The sequence below is a fragment of the Geospiza fortis genome, unplaced genomic scaffold, assembly GCF_000277835.1.
Source record: "Geospiza fortis unplaced genomic scaffold, GeoFor_1.0 scaffold318, whole genome shotgun sequence".
In the NCBI taxonomy this organism is placed as follows: Eukaryota; Metazoa; Chordata; class Aves; order Passeriformes; family Thraupidae; genus Geospiza; species Geospiza fortis.
Genome location: NW_005054371.1, coordinates 3,286,584 through 3,307,740, shown reverse-complemented (window position 1 = coordinate 3,307,740; position 21,157 = coordinate 3,286,584). Strand labels below are relative to the sequence as shown.

The window sequence follows — 21,157 nt, the reverse complement described above, 5'->3', positions numbered from 1 at the left end:
GTTTTCTTCTGTCTTTGCACCACAGAAGGGCCACCTTTATTCTGTGTAACTTACATTTAAACATGGGGAAGTGGGAAAGAGGAAAGGTTCTTAAACTTCCAAAATGTAGTGAAAGTTTTTATGCCATTTTTTTAACATAATTTTTTTCCATCTTAAACTGTGAAGACAAAATAGGACTCCTAGGATTCAGACTGGGCTGTAAACTACAGGAAGAAAACATGATGAACACACGCTGAGTTTTGCAACAGAATTTTAGAAATGGAGAGTCTGAGCCTTGGAGGCAATTTGTGCATCCGCAGCCGGAGCAAGCGCAGTCAGTGACACAATCGTACCATTAGAAATGAGACAGGGCAGCTTTAAGAGAGAAACAGGAAGCTGTAACTAGAATCCAGCTGAATTCTGAGCTGGGGCACTTCACCATGAGGCTGCAAATGAAACAGATGTGCTTGCTGTGAATTTCTGTAGTGTCTGGAGTTTTTGTACTAAAGGTGACAACACTTTCCTTCCTGGGATTTTCTTTTTCTTCTTTTATTTTTCACAAACTTTCTATAAAGGGAATGAAATGGAGAAGTTGAAGGAATATGTATCAGTGAAAGATGAAGATCACTTTTATCATCAGGGAGCTGTGGAGCTGCTAATCTTTAACTTTCTACTTATTCTTACAATATTAACAATTTGGTTGTTTAAAAACCATCGATTCCGCTTTCTGCATGAAACTGGAGGAGCTATGCTTTATGGTGAGTATAAATTCAAGTGCCAGCATAACACTGGACTAGTTGCATATTTTTGATGAGGCACTTGAGATCAAGTGCTGACAAAGCTCAGAAATGTGCTGAATTAAATGTCATCAGCTCCCTAAGTGTGGGGTAAAATAATGATGTGACAGCATCTCTCCTGAAGTAGCCAGAGGCTGCCTGGGTAGGGGAGCAGCTGTGATGAGCTGGTTATCCCCAGCATGTGCATTCTGCTCCCTGTGCTCAGGCAGCAGAGAGCTGGGGACTTCACCATTTACAAAAACAGCTGCTTGGGTTTGTCCAGCATTCAAAGCTGTTAGTCTAAGGAGCCTTGTGGATACAGACATGTTGACTAATAAAGTTTAAATTATATTGGAAGCTTTCTTTTGGCTTTGCTCTGTGCCTTTGAAAAGCACACTGAAGAATGTGTCTCAAGTTTGCTCTCAATGCTGTCATTGTAGGGTAACTCTAGCTTGCCTGCCTAGTTCTTATCTTTGATGAAGTTTTGCCATGTAGCATTTCACTCTCACACAGAACTTTCTGCATTGTCCCCCAAGTACTCTGTGGTTTAATGGCTCACACTTACATGTGTAATGACTTCTCCTGGCACGTTCTTGGTGCTGTTTCACTGAGATACTCTGCTGCCATAAGATACATACAGGAAGGCAAACTGTCAAAATGGAAGATAGAAATCAACAGCTCAGCCATTACCTGAGTGCCCGCCTGTTCTGACACATTCTGTGCACACCACATCCTCTAGCACTGCAATACCCAAAACTGCTTTTGTAAAGATGGGTGCCTCTACTGCAGGAGCTTCCTTCTCACTATTGTGCTGTTTGCCATGTGCAGCTGATGGCATTTTATGAAGATTTAGACAAAAGCCAAAACAGAAATGAAATATGAGAGAATACAACAAAACAAAAATAAATAAGTATGGAATTAGAGTTTTAATCGTCATTTGCTTCTGTTTTGCTGCCTGCCCAGAACATACTCTGCACATCATGAGGATAACCTGCTCATATGCTTTGGATTGGTTAAGAGATGAGTGCTCCAGCAGGACAGAGTTTTTGAATTATTAAAACATTCCTCATGATTGTAAATAAACTATCTCTTTAGTCTTGCATTATTTATGGCAGTCTTCAAACAGGAAAGAAAGCTTATCTGTAGGATCTAAAAAGCTAATGATGCCCTTCTTATCCTTCAAAACTTTGGATATGGGTGTATCTTTAACACCATGGAATGGCAATATTGAAAAGAAAGTGAAATTTCAGAGGTCATGAGAGAGGCTGTCAGATCAGCAGGCAGCAACTTTAGGAGAAAATCTTCATGACACCAAGCACTGACAGTGTGACAAGTCCTGCCCTCACTTAATTTCACCTTCCCTTTCCAAACAATTCTAATTTCTACCTTTTCTGCACAAAAAGAGGTTCCAGTCCTGCCAGTTCGCTTTGCTCCAGCCCATTGAGCTATTTATTAGATATGTGAATAGCAATACAATGAACTGATAAACTGCCTTCAGGTGATGGGACAGAGGCACTTATTGCAGTGTGTCCCACAGGATGACAGGTGGGCCCACATTCCTCGACTGTGCCCTCAGGGGAGTAGCAGTGGAGAGGACAGGGAAGGCAAAGTGTGAGGAACACCAGGGGGAAAAAACAATCAGAGCAAGACAAACTCAGGAAGTTTTACAGTTACTGCAAAATGCTGAACAGCCACAAACGGAACACAGCCTGATAGAAAGTGCTATTTAAAGTAGAGAACAAATGAAAGGGGAGGTTGGCTTTTTTTTTTTTATAGGCTTGGTAGCAGAATTCAGTTTTAGGCTGAATAGTTGCAGCAAGAAATAAACCCCAACAATACTGTCTATTTAGAAACTTAAATAACTGAGGTGTATTTTTTTTTTACCAAAGCAATGGTTCAACAATAAGTATAGCTATATTTAATTTTAAAATCTTTCCACGAAGTAAAAAAAACCAAAGGCATTTTGAATAATGCAGAATTAACTCAACATTATTTCACATTCAAGTGTGTGAATATGTATGTGTATGTATATAGCAAGTCATTTATCTTGAAAGTATTTAAGGACTCAAAAATCTTGTTTGTTTTGAGACCAAACTGAAAAATCAATCACAAACAACAAAGAAGAATAAGAATACAGACTTACCTGTTCGTTCATTCATTCATTCCTTGGTTTCTTGGTTTTCCTGAGTCTCAGAGAGCAAGTTTCTCTTCACATCACAGTTGGGTTTGATAAACAACCACTAATAGTAAACTCAACTTAATTCCTGATTCCTGTATACCAGGGAGACAGGAGGGTGTGAGAGAGTTTCCTATCCAAGAGCACACTCAGGAATAGTGTGGGAGATGATCTACACCAGCACTGATGAAAACAAAGCCATTCGCCTGGGGTCAGAGCAGGTGAGCCCTCTCAGAACAGCAGCCCCAGGATGTGGCCTCTTGGTGCTGGAGAAGACACAAGGAGCCAAGAGAACACCAAAGTGCCTGCAGCCACCTCCTGCCAGGCCACATAGCTTTAAATGCCTCAGCCATAAACCATTAGGTACCAAATCCCCCGTGTAAGATGTAAGTCAGGGCCCTTCACATCAGTGCAGCAATAACCCAGAGCTATGCAGTGACAAACTGAGTGCAAGGATCCAAATTGTTCATTCTCCCCAGAATTCAGGTGTCAGGCTCACATAGAGATACCACCACAGCACTGAGTAAGAGGCTAAAACACTCTGGCAAGGAGGCAGCCAGAGTTAAACTTCAACAACAAAAAAAACCCCAAACCAGCAGCAAATCAAGCTTTGCCTTTTATATGGGTGGTTAATTACCAAATTTAAATGGAAATTGTTCTCAGCTTGAGTAACTGTCACCCCTAGGGAGTGGGTGGTACCCCCAGGTGAAGGTGGGGCTGGTTGCAGGTGTACCAGCCTGCAATGCTGTGCTCCATGGCATTAGGTGGTGAGACTGGAATGAAAACATAAAAAGGCTGAATGACAGAAGAGCCATTGTGGTGCTCACATGAAATGGCTTTGGGTTGCAGTGGCCAGAGGTGTTTCTCCAGGTTTGGAGGGGACAGGTGTGCAGAGGGAAAGCTGACTCACAGAAACCCTCTGCAGCCCCTTCTGAGCATCCCATTCATTTGGAAGTGAGGCAAAATCAGTTCTGGATTCAGCTTTGCTGGAGGTGTCTAATAATGAACACTCTCATTCTTATGCCTTCTAAATCCAGTATGCCTCTTGTGTGAAATAATTCTATTTGCCTTCTGATGGTGTGTTCTGAGTATCCCCATACCTCACAGGCAGAAATGGATGGAACAGATGCCAGAAGGAGAAATCTCTGAACCTCCATAAAGCAGAGTATTTCACTGTCTTCCTGATTACAACATTCACAATGAAGAAAGGTTGTTAGAACTCAGAATAGACATAGGAAAATCACAATTTAAGCAGAAACTGAAATTTTGTAGTGGTGAGGTGAAGGGAGGAGCAACATTCTTGAGACAAAGAAACTTGAAAGAAAACCTTAAATATCTGGAAAATCAAGTAATGACTAAAGCTGCCTCCCTGAGTGTTATTACTACAGAAAGCATTTAACAGCTGACTAGATGAAATCCTGGGGAAAGAACAGTCCTATTTAGCTCAGGAGTTTAACACAATGACTTAAAAAATCCCACCAATGGTCACATCTGTAATTAATGATGTTATCCTGCTTCCACTGAAGAACCTGGAGAACCTACATTTCCTTCAGTTGAAGCATGACTGAGCTGTAGTTAGTGAGATTTTGCTGCAAGATCCCACTTCAAAGGACAGTTGAGACTTTTTTAAAGAAACCTGTAACAGATATTAGTGACAGCCTTTTCTGTTTCAATGCTGTATTTAAATAAATGTGCTTAAAACACTTTTTGAATAGTCTTTTTCTGCCAGTGTCCTCACACAGGCCTTGGTGAATGTCTACAAAATATTTCTGTTACCTGAGCAGGTTAAACAATACCTGGTATATAGAAGTAGTAATTTAAAACATTGAGTCATAAGGACAAAAATGGTAAAGGAAAACCTGTACGTTTTCTGCTCCAGAGAATGAAAAATATCAAGTCTATCAAATTAAGCTGAATTTTTAACATATTTGAAATTGAATTTAAAAATTAATTATGTGATTCTTCTGGAGGAAATCTAATAAAAATAAGCTGAAAACCCTGACAGTTTTAACTAATGAATGGTTTCCTGGTTTCTGACTCATGATTTTGGACATCTGGGCTGAGCACTGTGGAAGTCATATTTCATAGTGGCACATGCAGTGCTTGCTTCCCTTTACATACACATACCTTCCCCTAACATTTTGAGGAATTCTGTCTTTTACTACAGCTAGATTTATTATCTGATTTATTGCATGAATGCTGTGTTAGTCAAGAGAGAGGTCTTGGGATTTTGTACAGCTTATTGAAATCCTCCATCATTTTAGAAAGCAGCCACACTAAACAATAGATTCTAAACAAGCACAAATGCCTGCACACACTAAAACAGACATTACAGCTGTTAGCATCACTCCAAGAAGCTACAAACCTGACTTACAGGTATGCTAGGAATCTGCATTCCAAGAGTCCCTGTTAGGAGAAGATGTGACAATAATATGGATTCTCGAGGTCCTTGTGATCCCTTGTATCCCCTTCTGATGATGGGATCAAACTGAAACTGTAACATCAGATTTTGCAGATGCTTCTCTGATATGTCATGTAATTTAATTTCTTTCTTGTCTTTTAATAGTAAGTATATCTTTCTAGATGTTTAGGTGTCTTCCATCAATATTTCATCTGAGCATTCTTAGCATTTTATGGTTATGCCAATAATTAGTAGCTGTAAAGCTGTTCAATCTATACATGGGACTGAAAGCATACATGACATAAAAGAAATATGGAAATTAAATTTGAAACCAAATCAAAGTCTCTGAGGGTGGAAATAATCTCAGTAATATTATCTAGCTAAATATTACCTCTCCTAAAGTAAACATGCAGCCTCCCAGTAGAGCCAACAGAAAGAGCCATACTGTCCAAAGGATGGCTGCAGAAATACATTTTCCTTTCTGTTAAATGTAAATGGAAACAAAACATCTCTAAGAGCCCTAAATTGTAGATAGTCTTATTATTCCTTCCCTTCTTCCTGACTTTATTATTCTATGTTTATGCAGTCTCAAAAATGCAGTCTTCTACAGAAAGCAGAATGTGCCTGAGGATGTGTCAGAGTTTTGTCCCCACAAATGAAGTGTGTAAAATACCCAAGAGCACAGCTGATGTTTATATGCTCAGTTCAGCACATGAGTTGTGCAGACATCTCCCTGCTCTAAATAACTATTGAAAATGCAGTGGATGAGAAACTCAGTTAATTATTATGCCAGCAACTGGATCACAAAAATAGGAGTATGACTGTGCATATGTCAAACCAACATCTGCATTCTAATGAAATGACCATTTTGGAAGAATATTGTGTGGTAATCTATGAAGTGTTGAGAGAGGTTCTGTAAACATAGAAACACTGAAAAGGTATCCTAGTTTTGGCAGAGCTATTTTTTTCTCTAAATGTGTGGCATCAAATACTTAAAAGTACTTGAATATCTTTAATTCTTCTTTTTTTCTTACTCTCCAGGCCTTGTAATGGGATTAATTATACGATATGTGACAAAATCACCAGATGTTGAAAGTGGTACTGTTTATGAATGTGAAAAACTGAAATCTGGGCCATCCACTCTGCTTATTAATATAACAAATCAGGTCTATGAATATCAATATAAAAGAGAGATCAGCCACCACAATGTCAATGGTCACCAAGGCAATACAATGCTTCAAAAGGTAAAAGCTATCTTATCTTATTTTTGCTCTGAACTCTGTAAGATATTTATTTTCATGCTTGAGAGAGGAAAACAAGCTTCAAGTTAAAATGAGACAGAGAGAGTCTGTTCTGAATTTAGGGTGGGGAAGAAGAACAGTAAAGGAAAGGAAGTGTGGTAGAACCCTGACCATCATTTAGCTCCAGGCTGACTGTGCGCTCACAGAATGGTTTCCTGAGCTGTTTCAAATGACAGTCCCAGCTCCTGCAGACACTGAGTTCACTGCGGACACAGCTGTTAACTTGGATTCATTGCCACTAAACCTTTGCAAACCCCACTGATATCTTTACTTTTCCTCTGCCTTCAAAGTGACTTGCTCTGGCCGGATAATGCAAGGGGAGGTTACCTCCTGTGGATAGCACAGGAAACTGCAAACTCTGAACATTTTTCAAAACACAAACTTGTAAATATGTACTTAATGTACACTTACATTCATCACAGCATTCTCATACATTCTTCCACTCCTGCAGTGGTCCTCAGTAGGGAGATAGCATTGGGGCAATTCAGGCTGGATGCAAAAAGGGAAGTGTAGGAGAAAATTTGCAGCCTTTCACAATGCCATAGACTTTTCTTTTTTCCAGTATATAAAAAAAAAATTTACTTTTTTAGTATAGTCTTTCCCTGGACACATAACATTTGCTTCTTATAATGTTCACTTTTTTTTTTTCAAATGGCAGCCATTTGAAGAGCACTGGAGTGCAAAAGCACTTTTTAAAACTGGGATTTTGTGCTAAAAAACATTGTATATTCACATGAAGCTCAAAAGCCCCTACCAATGGCTTTTTACAATAGTGCAATGTATTATTTAGCTTTTTTCCGAGTATTATTGTTTGTCTAGCACAGTAATGCAGGATCCTGTGTATTATACAGTTATCATTGAAAAAACTTTTAAGTTATGCTTAGAATGTACACTGTGGAGCTCAGCAGAATTAGCATTTAACCATCTGCTCAAATTTCTTGCTGATGCAGCAGCATTGTGTGCCTGTCTGCTGTTACTGCCAGACTCGCCCTTCTCAGAAAGAACCAGACTGTCAAGGACCATTAGAGTTGTGGTGGGTGGAGACAGGAAAATACTGTGGCAGTCAGACTAATCAGGTTTTGCTGAATCTCCATTCTTTTTCCTGCTAGCTGGTTGCAGTTGCAGCTTTGTCTTAGCCAAAGTGTGTGTTTCATTTCCAAGGCATGTGTACTAATCCATTACATTTGATCCTCTTCATGAGACCTGGCTCTGGAGCTGACTTAGGAGAGGAGGAACAATGACTTGCACAGAAATTTCTCTTGTCCCTACAGGGAACTGCCCAATCTTGTTTCTGTAGTCTCACTTTGCTGGAAGGCTCTTGAAGGTCTCAATTGTGAATTGTAGTTCCTCTAAATTATTGCAGAGACCTCAGTCTGCCTGGATTTTCACTTGTTTTTCCTTTAAAATTACCTGGCAGATGCCCTCTTGAAAAGAAAATAAATAAAAAAGGAAAGGGGGATGAGTTCAGCTGTATTTAGGAGACAATAACAATGCCTGGCAGCCTTCCTGACTGGCAAAAGCACTAATGTAAAAAACAGAAAACATGATCACACCATGCTCTGGGTTTTGTAAAACTGTAATTCCCTTTTGACTGCACTAAAAGTGTTTACTTAGTGCCTTCTATCAAAGAGAATAGATTGTGCCATGACTTACAAACATGTATTCTTCAGAACATGTTTTGAATAATAAAACATGCAGTCAGGATTTCTGATGCCCACAGAAAAGATATTTTAACATATCTGCTGAATTAATTCCAAAATTAACATTTGAGAATGTTAGTTCATAAATTAAGAAAATCCTTTTTTCATTAGGTTTTCAATGATGGTGCCAGCACAGCTAACGTTGCTGGCAGGTTATTTAGCTAGAATTTTTAGCTTTATAATTCAAAGTGAGCAGGATGGAAAAAAGTCTCAGCTCTCACTTCCTGTTTATTGAATCAAGCTGTCTGTTAGTAAGAAGGCAGAAGTAATTTTGTAGGCAGGTCTTACTCTTTTGAAGGAAAATAATTTATAATACCATAGCCCTAAAATATTGCTTCATCTGAACAAAGGAGCTGCAAGCCTTTGCACTAACTACCTCCTGTCTCTTATGAGTATTGGTATAATATTGCCCACTGACAGAACACTGAGCAGTACACAGGCTTATTTAAGTTGGGTTTTTTTGGGTTTTTTTTTCTCCAGCAATGCTGTAATTTTAAAGAGAATTCTGTTCTATTCTATTGAATTGCAATGACTGAGCAATGTCCTTGGTCTTTCTCTGTGCCAGAAGTTGAAGGCCAGTATGATCAGTGCACTTCCTCATTTTAGCATTGCTTTAAAACTTTTAATGGCTATTTTATAAATCATTTCCTTCAAAGGAAATGTTGCATTGGTTTTGGTGATGTAGGCCTTTTATCACCCTTCTGTACATGGGAAACTGAGGCACAACCCTGCTGATGTGTCTTTCCTGAAAGTGACCAGGAGATCATGTCTGAACCAGGAGTTATGTCATGGGACTGGCAAGTTGGATGTCTGGTAGGGCAGCTGCTGTCACAGGTAAAGCTGCTTTTATGTGTTCCTTGTAATGTAGCACAACTGATTTCCTTCTTGAAGGAATACTTTTCAAATCGTATTCTGCATCTACAAGCTGTAAGGAACTACACATTTATACTTGCAAAAAACCAACTCAGAATAATCCCACAAACAGTGGAGGTGAGCCTGAGATCAGTCCTGATAAGAAGATACAATTAAAAAACTATCATATCAAATTAAATGCTACTTTATTTGTCCTTACCCTCTCTTTTGTCCTTCCTAGCAGATGACTTTTGATCCTTCCATCTTCTTCAACATTCTGCTGCCACCCATTATATTTCATGCTGGATATAGTTTGAAGAAGGTATGTGTCTTTCTTTTTGTGACAGAAGGGTCGGAGTGTGGCTGCTGCTCTCTAGACCCAACAGGCCAGTGAGAGAGGACAGTCAGCTAACAATTTCAATGCCTGGGAAGGACTTGGCAGGAATGGATTAAAATGAATGATTCATGGCCCTCATTCTGCTCTCTTTCTGTCCTCGTGCAAAGATCTGATTGTGCAGTTCACAGCACTTAGGCCTCCTGTTTTCAGAAGAGACCACTTTGAGTGCTGTGAACTGCAGGCAGGAACAGCCTGTGTTTCATATCCTGCCTCATCAGGACTTGTTCAAGAGATGGGGTCATGATACCATTTGCATCAGGTACTTCCAATCTGCCATGATCCTGAAACATTTGGCCAGATACATAAAAAAGAGGGAAATTTTGATGGCATTCCACCAGGGGGAGAAAATTGAACACCCTTAAGTTGTAATTTCCAAAATAACTGAGGTAGCCAATATTGCTCCATCTTCTATATGAGAAATGTGTTGCAACAAATGGTTTCACTTCTAGATGGAAATGGAAACACTTCTAGATGTGTTTCCACTTGGTCTGAATGCTTTTTTTATTTATTATATAACAAAGAACTTTCCTTCAAACTTTCCTCCCCAGAGACATTTTTTCCGTAACTTAGGATCAATTTTAACCTATGCCTTTTTGGGAACTGCCATCTCCTGCGTTGTCATAGGGTAAGTGAGTGCCTTCTGCTATTATCACATGCTTGGTATTTCTTTCAATTAAAAACTAAACTGTAAAAAGAATTGCAGAGCCTGCATGGTCCATATACTTAGCAACTGGTGTAGCAGATAAAGTAATTCCTTCTCAAGGAGTGCTGAGATGGAAAAGGCTCTTACTGGCATTAATATGTGATGGAAGTTTCTCCTTTAATGTCATTTTAATAATAGTAAAATACATGAATGACCTATAACTTTGAGTTCAATGATTTTAAAACCATTCTTTTATGGGTATGTCATCATATCTGTCTTGATATCCTAGATTTCTAATCATCAAGCTTAGTAAGCATAATGCACCAGAGGCATTGTGGTATTAAATGTCCCGTAAGCCATGGTTGCTCCAAGTGCCAGGAAAATTTAGACTCTGCAATCAAAGTGTGATCATCATCTGTGCTGCAATACAGAGGAGTGTAAACTCTCAACATGGCTGTCTCCCCTTCATGTAAAAAAAACACTGAACAGCTTTGGGGTCAGGAAAAAGGATGCCTTCAGTTTCAGGCCCAGAGGCATTGTGCCATGTGTCCCATTTATTGGGGAGGAAAAGCTTAATCTCACTTTTCTTTCTGAAATTTTGCTTTCCTCAAGAAACGGCACCTCATCACTTCTCACAGTTCAAAGCTTGGACAGCTACATCACTCATATTTTTCCCCCTGTCTTATTTGCATTATACCTATGACCCTTGCTCTTTTTTCTTTTCATACCCATCTATGGCAGAGAGCACTCCTAACATTGAAATTATAAATTCAGTAAAAAAATCTACATCCAAACAACAGTTTGAGCCAAATGGTAGCACATTTTTGAGGTAACAGAGGTTCTGGATCTCAGCAGGACTCTTCCTGTGCTTCCACTCTCTTGTCTCAGCTATTGAACATAAACCAAAGCCAGTGGATCTGTGAGACTGCAGGAAAGCATTAGGGTAGTCCAGCCAGTAATGCCTTTAAATATGTGTTTGGTTTATGACTCTGACATTGCCCCTTGTATATGGAAAATGCCAGAGCAGCTTTGATAAGTTTGTTAAAATTAACATAATATATTGAATTCAGCCTTTATTCCCAATACTTTCATTCCTGTATCCATGCTATTTTATCTAAAACAGAATAAATGCAGATAGAACCTAATAGAAAAGTTCTACTAGGAACAATTCCTACTAGCAATTCAAAGTTCAAGCCCAAAGTCAGGGATAAAGATCCAAAGGAAACCTTAGGGTAGAGAGTGGTAAGCACTGGGCCTTGCACTGTGTTCTTGTACAAACCCACAGCCCCCAGTGGAACCACTGCAGAGAAGGCAGTAATAGATTCAGAGCAGGGCTTGTGTGAATGTGAAGCATGTTTGCATAATGTGCATGTCAGGATAAGGAGGAGATAATGACTGCATGAAGAAGAAGAAAGATAATATGAAAACTTTACTGAAGGGAATGAAAAGTAAGCCCTAAAAGAAAAATAAAATATGTCCTAAGAGAGAAAGGGTGAAGAACTAGCTGCTGTTACAAAAAAAAAAAAAAAAAAAAAAAAAAAAAAAAAAAAAAAAAAAAAGGACAGAACCCTGAGGTACTTCTAGGTAATACTGCTGTAGACAAATATTTTGTGCACAGGTATGATTATACTTGTGCTTTCTTCTCATCATATGAGCACAGCACAAGCACAGGCAGTACCTCGATATCCCCAGGCTCAAGCTCTGCTGTCTGCAGCCTCTCACTGGGGCTGTGCTCCTGCTGCCTGAATTACAGAGCTCTGTGTGAACCCCTCTGGGGCTCCCTGAAGTGGCAGGGCACAGCCTGTAACAAAGAAGGACCAGACCTCTCTTTGTCAACCAGAAACAGCTGGGAAATATCATTAATAAAGAACAGAAACATCATTTGGATTTGCTGCAAACTCTTGGAGTGCTAAAACGTTGCCATGGAACACAGGGATACAATGGTGCCTGTCTGCTCTTTGTGAGTCTTTGCTTTTGTGTGAAAGGCCTCAAGAAAGAGGAGCTGTGTGGAATTTGAGTGAAAAGGCTATAATCAGATATTCCCACTGAGGGTGGGGGAAGGAGGAGTAAGAGAGATTGATTTTTTTTAGTAAAGATTGTGCCAAAACCTACTTAGTTTCAGCTAAGTACTGCTCTAAGGAATGCCTGCCCATATTTGCTGTAAGACTGTCCTCAGCCACTCAACACACAGGAAAGATATAAAGCTTTCCCAGCAAAATGCACAAATTATGCCCTTCACACCAAATCTGACTAGCAAGGATCCATGCAGAGAGATCCCATGAGGGAAGGGAAAATTCCCCCTCTCCAAGCCCTATTTTAACTCCAGAATAGCTGAAGTGGTCCCTTTCATGGTGAACAGAGTCTGCTGTCTCTGGGTCTGCATGACATGAGATCATAGAAGATCCAGTCTTTCAACAGATCTTTTCCCTCTCAGTGGTCCAGCTTCCTATCTTCTGAAGAGTAGTGTGGAATAACCACTGAGGCAGCTCCTTCTTCCTGAGAAAAACCATCCAGGCCAAGCCTCTCTGAGGCTCAGCCTGACACAGGGCAGGCAGTCTTCTGCTGTAGGAGACTCCTTGAGTTTCATGGACTCAGAGAATAACTTTGGTTGGAAGCAATGTCTGGCTGTCTGCAGTCATCCAGAACTCTGAGATATCTGTTCCAGTCCTAACCACCCTCACTACAAAGTGTCTTTCAAAGTGTTTATCCAGTTGCAACTTTCCTTGCTTCACCTTGTAACTTTTGCCTCCCATCCTTTCCCTACGCAGCCTTCAGAAGGGGCTTCATGTTTTCTGTACCCACCTGAAGACAGCACTTAGCTCCACTCCCACCTACATGAGGAAGCTCAGCTTCTGTCTCTTCATATGCCACAGCCCTCAAATTATCTTGGTGGTTCTGTGCCCTCTCTGTCTTCCCTGTCCTGCAATCCAAACTGAAACACTCTATTCCACATGTCACCTCCAGGTGCCAACAAAAGACTTAATGGCTTCTCTTGGTTTGCTCACTGTGCTTCCATGAACACAATGTGGTTTGCAGTCATAGCTGCCCTTGTGAAGTCCCATTCTGATTTGTGCTCCATTTATATCCCCCAGGAGTCCAGGGGTTTTCTGTAGGTACTTGTGTAGCCAGCCCTGCTTCTGTGGGACTGCTGCATATTGTTGCTGTATTTTTCCATGGGTATCTCATTATTAGCTGTGTATTATGGCCATGGTAAGCTGAAGCACCACTGAGCTGATGCTACCCAGTGAGTGCATAAAAACTGGGCTGCTGAAGTATTAAATAAACATCTGCCCCCTCTTATTTTTTTATTTTTTACATCTTAGGAAGAAGCAGGAAGAAGGACCTAATGCTAACTTCTGCAAAGAATAGTGTTCTCTTCCCTTAGATTCTATTTTTAATAAACTGTGCTGGGGTGCATTTTCCAGAATTGGTATCTGTCATAGATATTTTCTATTTTGATAATGGAAGAGTGCTTAAGTATTTGGAAAAATCTTGACACTGTGATAACAACCTATCAGAGCAACATATTGAGTGGCAGAGGGTGTAGAACCATTTGCATTTTTTCCCCACTTGAAATCCTTTTGACTTCTTTGCTCAGTATTCTCAGTGGCAGCTAGGGCCAAGGTGCCTATGCATGTGAGCACTGAGATCATTAAGTTGGTCTTATCTGTGATTTTTTATTTGGTTTCACTTGAGTTCTCTCGAATTGCAATGCCAAAACCCCATTTTCGATATTTAGAATGCAGCATGTTTGCAGTCACTCACTCATATTTTTCCAGCCTGTCTACTACGTTTGGCAAGGCCTGATTTTTCTGGAACTTAAACCTCTCTGAGTGTGCAACTCAAATAACAAATGTATTTACAGAAAGCGTAGGCCAAGTTTGATCTTTGTGGCTGCAGTGAGAATTTTGCTTGAATAAAGCAAAGAGAGCTGAGATAAAATTGGGGTTTGGATCAGAAAAAGTAGAGTAATTGTTGTTTTGAGTGAAGCTACGAAATGCAAATAGCTGATAATAGTGGTGTTAGGAAAAATCTCGCCAGGATGATCCCCGTTTTAGGTGGAAGGATGCTGGTGTTTTTATTAGCTGCTCAGTTAGCACAACCTTCTCTGGCTGGGGAGACAGGACTTCTTATTTCAGTGGGAGCCACAGGTGGTTGGTGTGGCTTGATTCATTCCAATATGTCTGTGAGCACATGGATGCTGGATTTACAGTAACCATGGCAGATCACTTCATGGCAATCAGTGCTCAAAATCCAAGTTCTAATTTAAAAAACCCTCATAGAATCAAAGTATTTCTTTTGTATATCTGTGTTTAACTGCAGTGACTAACAGTTTGGACAAAGTCTCTTCTGACATTTAAATTCAAATGTGAGGCATAAGTCATCATACTTGATTCTCACAGGCAATCAAGAATCCTTTCCTTTGCCATTCCTCACCATTCTACAAATGAACATTCAAATGCTGTCCACATACGATCACTAAATACTGAGACCATAATAATACAACATAATAAATATAATTAATATAATACAATGTAATTAACATACACTTTTTAAATTCTCTCTTTTAAAATTTGAATGTTAGATGATTTTTACTTGAAAACCAGAGCAATTTTTTTGTTTCTGTACATAGACATATACATATATAAGTAAAAAATTTTTAGAAGAGAGAAAGAAGTATCAAGAATATCAAATATCAATACAGATATTTTTGTTGATAATGAGATTACATTTTCCATCATAACTTTCTATGACAGTAGACATTTTCCATTCAAATGTCTGTGATATAAAGATTCCACCATCACATGGAATTTTTTTCTTCACTCTTTACTGTTACAGCAGTCCCTCTGTGCCTTCTAAAGAAGGATGGCTTGGGCTGAATAAAACACTGTTGCTCAAATCAGCACTAAAAAAAAAGGTTGAACTTTCCTATCCAGTGTTTATCTGGGCGAGATGCATCCTGACATAACCGTCCAGTCAGAGATTCACTTCTGTCACTGTTACACCTGCCCAAACATTATTCTAAAGGTGAGGAGACATGTACCCAAAAGCCTCAGCAGGCAGTAGTTGTGGTTACTGAGCTCTGCAAGACTGGGGATATTTTTTTATTTCCATAAGTACTTTGGGCTAGAGGGGAGTTTAGGGAGGTCATGGGTGTGTTTATTACTTTCTGCTGGAAGCTTAATGGAATATACAAATGGGGTCTGCTGATAGGGAGCAGCACTGGCCCTATAATCTGCCTGTTCTTTCTCACTGGAGGGCTATGATAGACTTTACAGCTTGGAAATGAAACACTTGTACCTATGTGCTCCAGCAGAGCAAAGCCAAATGTTGTTTGGCTTGAATTTACTGTGTGGTGCTGTGGGATTCTTCTGGATTTTGGAACTGATTCTGCAAGGGAAAATGGGGCCAGGTTAAGGGTAACAAAAAACAAAATCTCTGTTACAGAGCTCTACATAAACTAAGCAAATAACTGTACAAGGATTATCTGCTGCTGCACCAGCTAAGCTCTTGCCTTCCAGGTGATAACTTTTGTATTAATTTAGGCTTAATTCATATACAAGTAATTCTTTTTTTTTTTCTAATTGAAATACACTTTTGTACTGCATGTCATCAAATGACACATAAAAAAACCCCAGGTCCATCTTTCCTCCACACACCACTTGTAAATAGCAAATGCTCAACCTCCCCACAAGCAAGAATAAAAGCTTTCTTTTTGGTACAAACAGAAACTGCTGAGGGGAAGTGTTAAAGTATCTTAGTGCTGTAGAAATTAACTGAAGGAGAAAGAGGGAAAAACTATATATAGAACACTTACCCTCCTCAGTGCTAAAAGCCCCTGAACATCAGATGTCTGACTTCAACAATGTCTAACAATATTTTGAGGCCAGATATTCAGCCTACGAGTGGAAATAAAGACAAAACTAGTATGAAAACATTAATTGAATGAAGTATAACTGTTGTAAGAGTGCAGTGCCTGTGCTGGTAGCCCTTTTGGAGGTTATGGCTGCTTCCATGCCCCATCTTGGAGTGAATAAAGGCATTTTTTTCACTCACCAGACAGTATTGCCCCAGTTTTGCAATGACTTGAGGAAACTCAACAGAGATTATTCAGCTGAAAAATCAAGCTAAGTCTCTCCAGATTTCTCCAAAGGCAGATGAACATGTTGCATGCATGCTGCACATGTTAATGTGCAGCTCAGTTGCCCAAAGCAGTAGCTTTGATTCTTTGGTCAGCCCAAATCTGAGGTAATTCCATTGCAGTCTGTGGAGTTGCCACCTGCAGCTCAGAGCTGCAGTTACAAGGGGTAGTTGCTGCTTCTCACTTTTGTTCAAAGGCATGTGGTAAATCCAAAATGGGTTTGTAAAGTGTAAATTTAGAGAAGCTTGAAAATATACACCCACTGTGATACTTGGCTTGGGGAATTCTGCACAGGGAATAGAGAGGGAAGAGGGTTTCACATAGTCATAACTCAGAGAGTTCTGGCAGGTCTAAAAGTTATAAAGTATTTTACAAAGCACCTATTATTTGTGTGACATGTGAAATTATGGATAAAAAGCTGGATTAAATCAAGGCACTGATATAAAATAGTGTTTCCCAGACCACTGACACCCACACAGAGTGGAAAGTTCTTCCAAGAGAACTTTGATGCCTTCAAGCATGTGTTGCTGCAAGTTCAGCCAGAATTTGTCGCTATTTCGCAATAACCATCTGACATTGTTTACTGCAGCAGAGCTGATCATGCAAAAACCAGTTTTTCTTCTCATAAACAGATGTGCCAAGCAGCAGGAAGTAATTATTCGTATCATCCAGACGAACCCCTCAGCATACAAAGGAAATAAATGTATGATAGGGAACACCAAAGGTGTGGGGCTGCCGAGACAAACAGAACCTGGAATAGCAGGGGATTAATCTAAAATTAAAAGTATGTTTAATTTGGTATTTGATAGAGCCAGCAGGTTCTCCAGGAATCCATCAAAGAATTTAAATCATGTGCTCTTCTGAAAAACATGCAAATGGCATTTGTTGCAAAACAGGCTAAAACACTCAAGTCCAGATATTTCCCAATAAGAAACCCTATGCTGGAAGGGTTTGTTTGTGTGGGTTTTGTTTGGGTTTTTTGTTTGGTTTTTTTTTTATACAAAGTGTCTTCCCAATTGCCTTGAATGTCAAAGCTTTAACTGCAAGAAAGAATACTCTTGAATAGAGCTCCTCATGTCTTCTTCCCTGATGTTCATGCATCCTTTAAGAATTAACATACAGTGTGGTTTCCAAAGATTTCCAGTTTTTTATTTCTCTGGCAATAGATCATCCATACACCTGTGCAAAAAAAGCTTCCTTGGCTGAAGCATCATTTGCAGTCTCAAGTTTGCAAATCTGCTCTTGCAGTCTCTACAATGACTTTCAGGGAAAACATCTTTACAGAGCTGGTGAAATGGAAAATATGCATCCCTTATGGCTCCTTATCCTGATATCCACTGCCTTTCTCAGTACATCCTTTCTTTCCAGAACAATTCCAGGCTACAGAGGAGATGAAAGCAGAGGGAGCTGCTTTGACTCTGATGTGTTAGTTCATTTTCCACCTCTTATGGATATTTTTCCATACTGCATGAGAAACCTGCACACCAATAACTGGAGAAGGCATCTCCAGCCCAGGCTGAGACTGCTCCAGGCCATAAACACCTGCATGGCTTTGCTAGGTAGTGAGCCAGGCCACATTTCCTTCTGAGTCAAAACAGGCAACTGTGTGCCCTCTGTCAGGAGCACTTGGACTTGTGAGTTGGTTGCAAAGTGCTTTGAGCTGCCTCATGGTGAAAGGTGCAACAGAAATTTAAAACAGAGGAGGAAAAACCTATTCCACTACAGTAGCATGGAGCTACCTGCAACCTGCATCTCTTCAAACTGACAGGTTTGCTCTCAGATCAAATGCTGAGTAACACGGGGAAGTGTACCGGCAGCAAGCAGCTCATTGGAGCAGGCAGAGAGGGGGTGACTGAGATCTCCTGCCTGTTACCTTGAAAAATTCATAATACACCAGCTCAAAGGATGCTTTGTTCTCCCACCCACCAACATTTTGCATACCCCACTGCTGAGCCAGTTGATCAAATGGTGCTTTTGTATCTGACAAGTCTTTTACTGAGCACAACTGGTTCTGGCCTCAAATGTTCTGTAAACACAGCAGTTTTCATGATGGCCCTGGGACAGATGCTGCATTCATTGGAGACAGAACCTACAAAAGCTGGTCTGGTCAGGTAACCAGATCCTACACAGTGAGAGGCAGATGACATTTAAATAGTGCACAGAGCTTTTCTTCTGATTAATAAGGTGACAATAAATCATATAAGGTGTGTCCCTAGCCTTGGCTCTCCTTAACATACTGCTTGTCTCAGAAGTCCATTACATTTGACAATGATGATAACTTGCAGCAAGTTCAGTGGATGGCCACCAAGATGGCCAGGGGCTAGGACATTTGCCCCAGAAAGAAGAAACAGAAGAAATTGAGCTCATTTAGCCTAAGCAAGAGGGGGTTTGAGGGGAGATTACTAAGAAAGGAAAGCCAGGCTCTTCAGAGTGATACATGGTGAGAGGACAGAATTGACAGACAAAAACTGTATTTTAAAAAGGTTTAACTTGATATAAGCAAAACCTCTTTCTTCATGAGGACACTCAAGCATCAGAACAGATTGTCTAGAGATCCTGGATATGTAATCTCCATCCTTGGAGGTTTTCAAAACCTAAGTGGCTAAAGCCCTAACTACTTTGGTTTGAGCTCATAGCTGAACCTTGCTTTGAGTAGGAATTTTGACCAGAGACATCCTCTGGTCTCTTCTAACAGCAGGTAGTCTAAATTCTATGTTGCTGTAAATAACAAACCTTACAGCAGAACATATGCTGTCCCTAGTCCATCTCTTTCAGACTTTTTCTACTTTAAGTTTTCTGCCACTTTTTCTGATTCAAGTATCTTGTTCTCCATCCCCCCATATTCAACACTTAGCTTGCAGGATATTTTTCTTTCTCCTCACTTTTTGTTGAAATATGGAACCTGCAATAAAAAGGTCTTTCTGAAGAAAAGTTAGGATTATTTCACTTCCTTCTGAAGCAAGTACTTTATGCATGAAGATGGCTCTTAAAATGCTAATTAATCTCAATTCTTAGTCAGCTCCATAGCTTAAAAAGCAAAAAAAATCACTTTGCTTTCTGTAATACACTGATTGGGCACTTCCTTGCTCTTTGCAACACCGCCTCTCCCCAGCTAACCACTCTCCAGCTGAAGCTTAGCAGCAACCAAAACTGAAATGAGAAAGGACCACAATTGCCTCTCCTTTTTGACCTCTCCATTATTGAGAGCATGGGTGCTTTTCTCACTTATATGTGCATCCTGAAAATTTTGAGCAGGATGATGTCACTGGTAAAAAAAAAAAAAAAAAAAAAAAAAAGTTCTGCAAAGACAATGAGTAACAGCAAAACCTTTGCAACAAGAATTTAAGGTCATGTACAGGCACAGAGACTGCACCAGGGACGCCTTTTCATTGCCTTGTTGATGTATGAAAGGGTTGTTATTCTTCAGACTTCAAATGAAAAAAACAATTTTTTTTTAATTTCTCATGTTCCTTTCTTCCATCCTTACTACCCACTCATTGATGAAAATAAGGAAAGACCTGATTTTCCAATGAATCAGAATAATTTTCAGAGTTTTGTTTTCCTGTTTTATTTAACCCAAGTGGGACCGCACATGAAAACATTAGGTGTGTTCCCTGTGAATGATTTCCTTTTATTTGATTTTGGGAGGGTTTATGCAACCTCAATGAAAAATAAGTATCCTAAAATGAAAGTAAGAAAGAGGGGAACGTATCTGAAGATATTCTCTCTAGCAAATCATGTCATGTGGTTTATGCAGGTGCCCTCTGTTGTTCATCAGGGTGTGAATACAGCTGGTTTCAGTTTCTTGCCCTGTGAATAACGGAGTGAGATTGCTCTTCAACACTCTTTTGTCACACTCAACAAATAATTTAGGATGGAATTTACCTTAGGTCCAATCCCTTGACAAAAACAAGGCTTTCTGCAAAAGCTGGGTCAGGTTATGTGGAGCCTGCTGGTCACACTCTGAATGCACCTTGGTGTCCATCTCTGAGGAGCAGCATTAGTATCCAGGTGCAGCTGCTTTCCAACCAGCGGTCATTACCTTCTGAGCCCAGCAGGAGGGAGGCTGTGCCGCCTTCTGAGTCCTTCCGAGACGGGTGACTTAATCAGCTTTCAGTAATCTCCCTATGAAAGTTACCTGGCCCGTACAGAAATCCATGGTTTGTGCTAAAGCATAACACAATAGCTGTCTAACCTGCCTGCTACTCATTCAAAGATGTTAAAACACCTTCTAAGCAGGGCTTGATTTCTAGGAAGCAGAATATTGATCTCGCTCTAGATGTGGAACAGCGCACTGGCTGACAGGTTCCAGGGTGGGACTGCTCGGCGGTGACAGCGACAGGAGGGAACAGCTCAGCCCCCCGCCCTGCCCGGGCTGTGCTGCAGCGTTTGCAGCTCAACCGCGGCTATCGGAAAAGCGCCCGTCACCATTCATGGCTCAAAATTGCTATCACGGGATGAGGTGGCTCAAAAACTCGGGTATCGCGGAGGGAGAGCAGCCTCCGAGAGGCTGGCACGGGCCAGCACCGCAGAAGCCAGCAGCCTTATCGGTGTAGCTGGATATTCAGGATCCGCCTTCCTGTCCTAATCCCACTTGGGCACCTTTCCAAAACACCCGCACTTGCGGCCAAAGGCTCGTTTGTGTCTGATCCCCCACCAGACCGGCGCGGGAGCCTCACTTCTGCTGTCCTTCAGACTCTGAGCGCTCCCGTTCCGCTGCTGATCGCAGTTTAACGCGCAGCACGCGTGGCTGGGGCCGCACAGTTTTAACTCTTCCGCCGTCAGACCCG

At 40.5% G+C, this 21,157-nt stretch overlaps 1 protein-coding gene across 1 annotated transcript in view; it reads left to right on the top strand.

The window, feature by feature from the left end:
- The first annotated feature begins 395 nt into the window (after positions 1–395).
- The window catches only part of SLC9A9 (solute carrier family 9 member A9), a 172,557-nt gene continuing 151,795 nt past the window's right edge, over positions 396–21,157 (top strand). Inside the window, exons 1-4 of the mRNA XM_005424684.2 lie at positions 396–737; positions 6,374–6,576; positions 9,430–9,507; positions 10,131–10,207. Of these exons, the coding sequence (XP_005424741.1) occupies positions 563–737; positions 6,374–6,576; positions 9,430–9,507; positions 10,131–10,207 (533 nt within the window). The 5' untranslated portion in view covers positions 396–562. The remainder of the gene's footprint in view (positions 738–6,373; positions 6,577–9,429; positions 9,508–10,130; positions 10,208–21,157) is intronic.